The following is a 1,920-nucleotide window of genomic DNA, read 5'->3' on the forward strand; positions in this document are numbered from 1 at the left end:
TAATTAGGTTTAAATCGCCGTCATGCATGAATGAATGATATTTTTGCAATTTTACACATAATAATCTACGATGATCACATTACACAAAACTGAAATTGCACATCAAAATAACACGTTGTCAATATTTTTTGAGACCCCCCAAAATGTCACAAATCACGTTTTCAGGGGAGCCCATGTCTGATTAAGGGGAGCCGAGCTCCCCTGTAGTTCGCACCCTGAAGACGACCCCCCTTTTTCCAGATGTACCTTTTGGAAAAAGGCTTTTTACAAACCAAATCTTGTTTTTTCTCAGTAAAACACAATTTGTCTTCAATTATTTTCATATTGCATATTTTTCCTATTTTAATTTTGTTTTAATTTTATTAGTTTTTTTATCTTAGTTTTAGTAAATGTATTATGTGCTTTTGTCATTTTATTAGTTTTTTTTTATATTTCTATTTATTTTCTATGTAATTTATTTTTATTTCAGTTTTAGTATTAGTAATTTTGTTTAAATACAGAGTTCTGGCATGAAACTCTAGATGGCGCAGTCCGATAAGTCTAACTCAATCTAACCTAATGACATCATTATCACATGGCACAGCTGATTGGTTCTCTCCTGTATCGGTAGCCAATGAGCTCGCTGCTCAACATTCAAATATAAGACTAGTGATACATATGTGCTATATTTGCAGCAGCAGTATTTCTTACATGCTCACAGCAGCATGTTGTGGATGTATTGGCAGTAGCAAGTCTCGGTACTTGCTCTGCCGCAGCAGCAGCGTAGCAGATCTATTCCGCCAAGACCAAATACATTAACATTGTCATGTACATTACCATGCCAATCCCTCTGAGAGTTGTCATGACAGAAATATATATATATATATATATACATTTGTTTGTTTGTTTTTAATATTTCTATTTAGCTTGCCAAGATTTTTTTAATCTAATATTAATATCTTATTTTAGCTTTATTTCAATTAATGAACAAGATTTGTAACAGTTTTAGTATTTTATTTGCTTTTCTATTTTTTTTATATTTCTATATAGTTTTAATTTATTTCAGTTTAAGTTTTAGTGATTTTAGTACTTCATCTTAAACTTATTTCAGTTAGTTGCAAAGGCAACATTCCTGATTTTCGTTTAGGTTTTTCATCTAATATGTATATTTTATTTAAGCTTTATTTCAGTTAATGAATACAATTTGCAATAGCTGTAGTTTTAGTTAGTTATAGTTTACTGTTAGTTAATTAATATGGTATGATGACTCACCCGCACGTCTCTGGGATGTTCTCCCTCGGCGATCCTCACCATCCACAGGAACTTGTTGATGTCGTCGCCCGAGTATCCGATCACCCCGCCGAAGATGATCAGCACATAGTCCACGTCCAGCAGCCTCATGATGTCATACGCCACACTCTCATTGGACGCCATGGCTTTGCCTACCTGAGAGAGCCAATCAGAGAGAGGCAGTCAGACTTCCTGCAGTCGAGCGTCTCTTCCTGTGGTTGGCACGCGTCTCACCAGTGCGATGTGGCTGTTGTTCCAGGTGTTGTTGTCCACTAGCGTGGTTCTGTTGGCCATGCCTGCAATCTGATACCCATAATCCCACCAGCTCATAACGCGCGCGTGTTGGTCGGTGTTGAGCCGCAGCCAATAGTATGCCTCTCTGAAATCATCCAGGATGCGGCGCGAGCTGAAACACACAGGAGGACGGATGAGCCACTGTGTGTGTGTTCATATGCGTGTGTGTGTGTGTCTCAGTACCCGTCGTGGTTGTATGACGCCAGCACGACACTGGGACTGGAATAAGCATTACTGGTGACCCACGTGCAGTGAACAGTGAACATCAGCAGCAGCAGCAGCAGGAGGACGATCACCAGACTCCTGATGTTTGAGCCCAAACCCTCGTCACATACGTGATGCTTGCGCAGTTTACCA

General features: G+C 39.0%; 1 protein-coding gene across 1 annotated transcript in view; it reads right to left on the minus strand.

The window, feature by feature from the left end:
* LOC107694749 (dolichyl-diphosphooligosaccharide--protein glycosyltransferase subunit STT3B-like) overlaps nt 1-1,920 on the minus strand; it is a 21,266-nt gene that overhangs the window by 2,873 nt on the left and 16,473 nt on the right. The window contains exons 11-13 of the mRNA XM_016494429.1: nt 1,747-1,920; nt 1,504-1,675; nt 1,252-1,425 (exon numbers count right to left, since the gene is read on the minus strand). Coding sequence (XP_016349915.1) covers nt 1,252-1,425; nt 1,504-1,675; nt 1,747-1,920 — 520 coding nt within the window. The remainder of the gene's footprint in view (nt 1-1,251; nt 1,426-1,503; nt 1,676-1,746) is intronic.

This window comes from Sinocyclocheilus anshuiensis, unplaced genomic scaffold, assembly GCF_001515605.1.
Source record: "Sinocyclocheilus anshuiensis isolate Anshui unplaced genomic scaffold, SAMN03320099.WGS_v1.1 scaffold1497, whole genome shotgun sequence".
NCBI lineage: Eukaryota > Metazoa > Chordata > Actinopteri > Cypriniformes > Cyprinidae > Sinocyclocheilus > Sinocyclocheilus anshuiensis.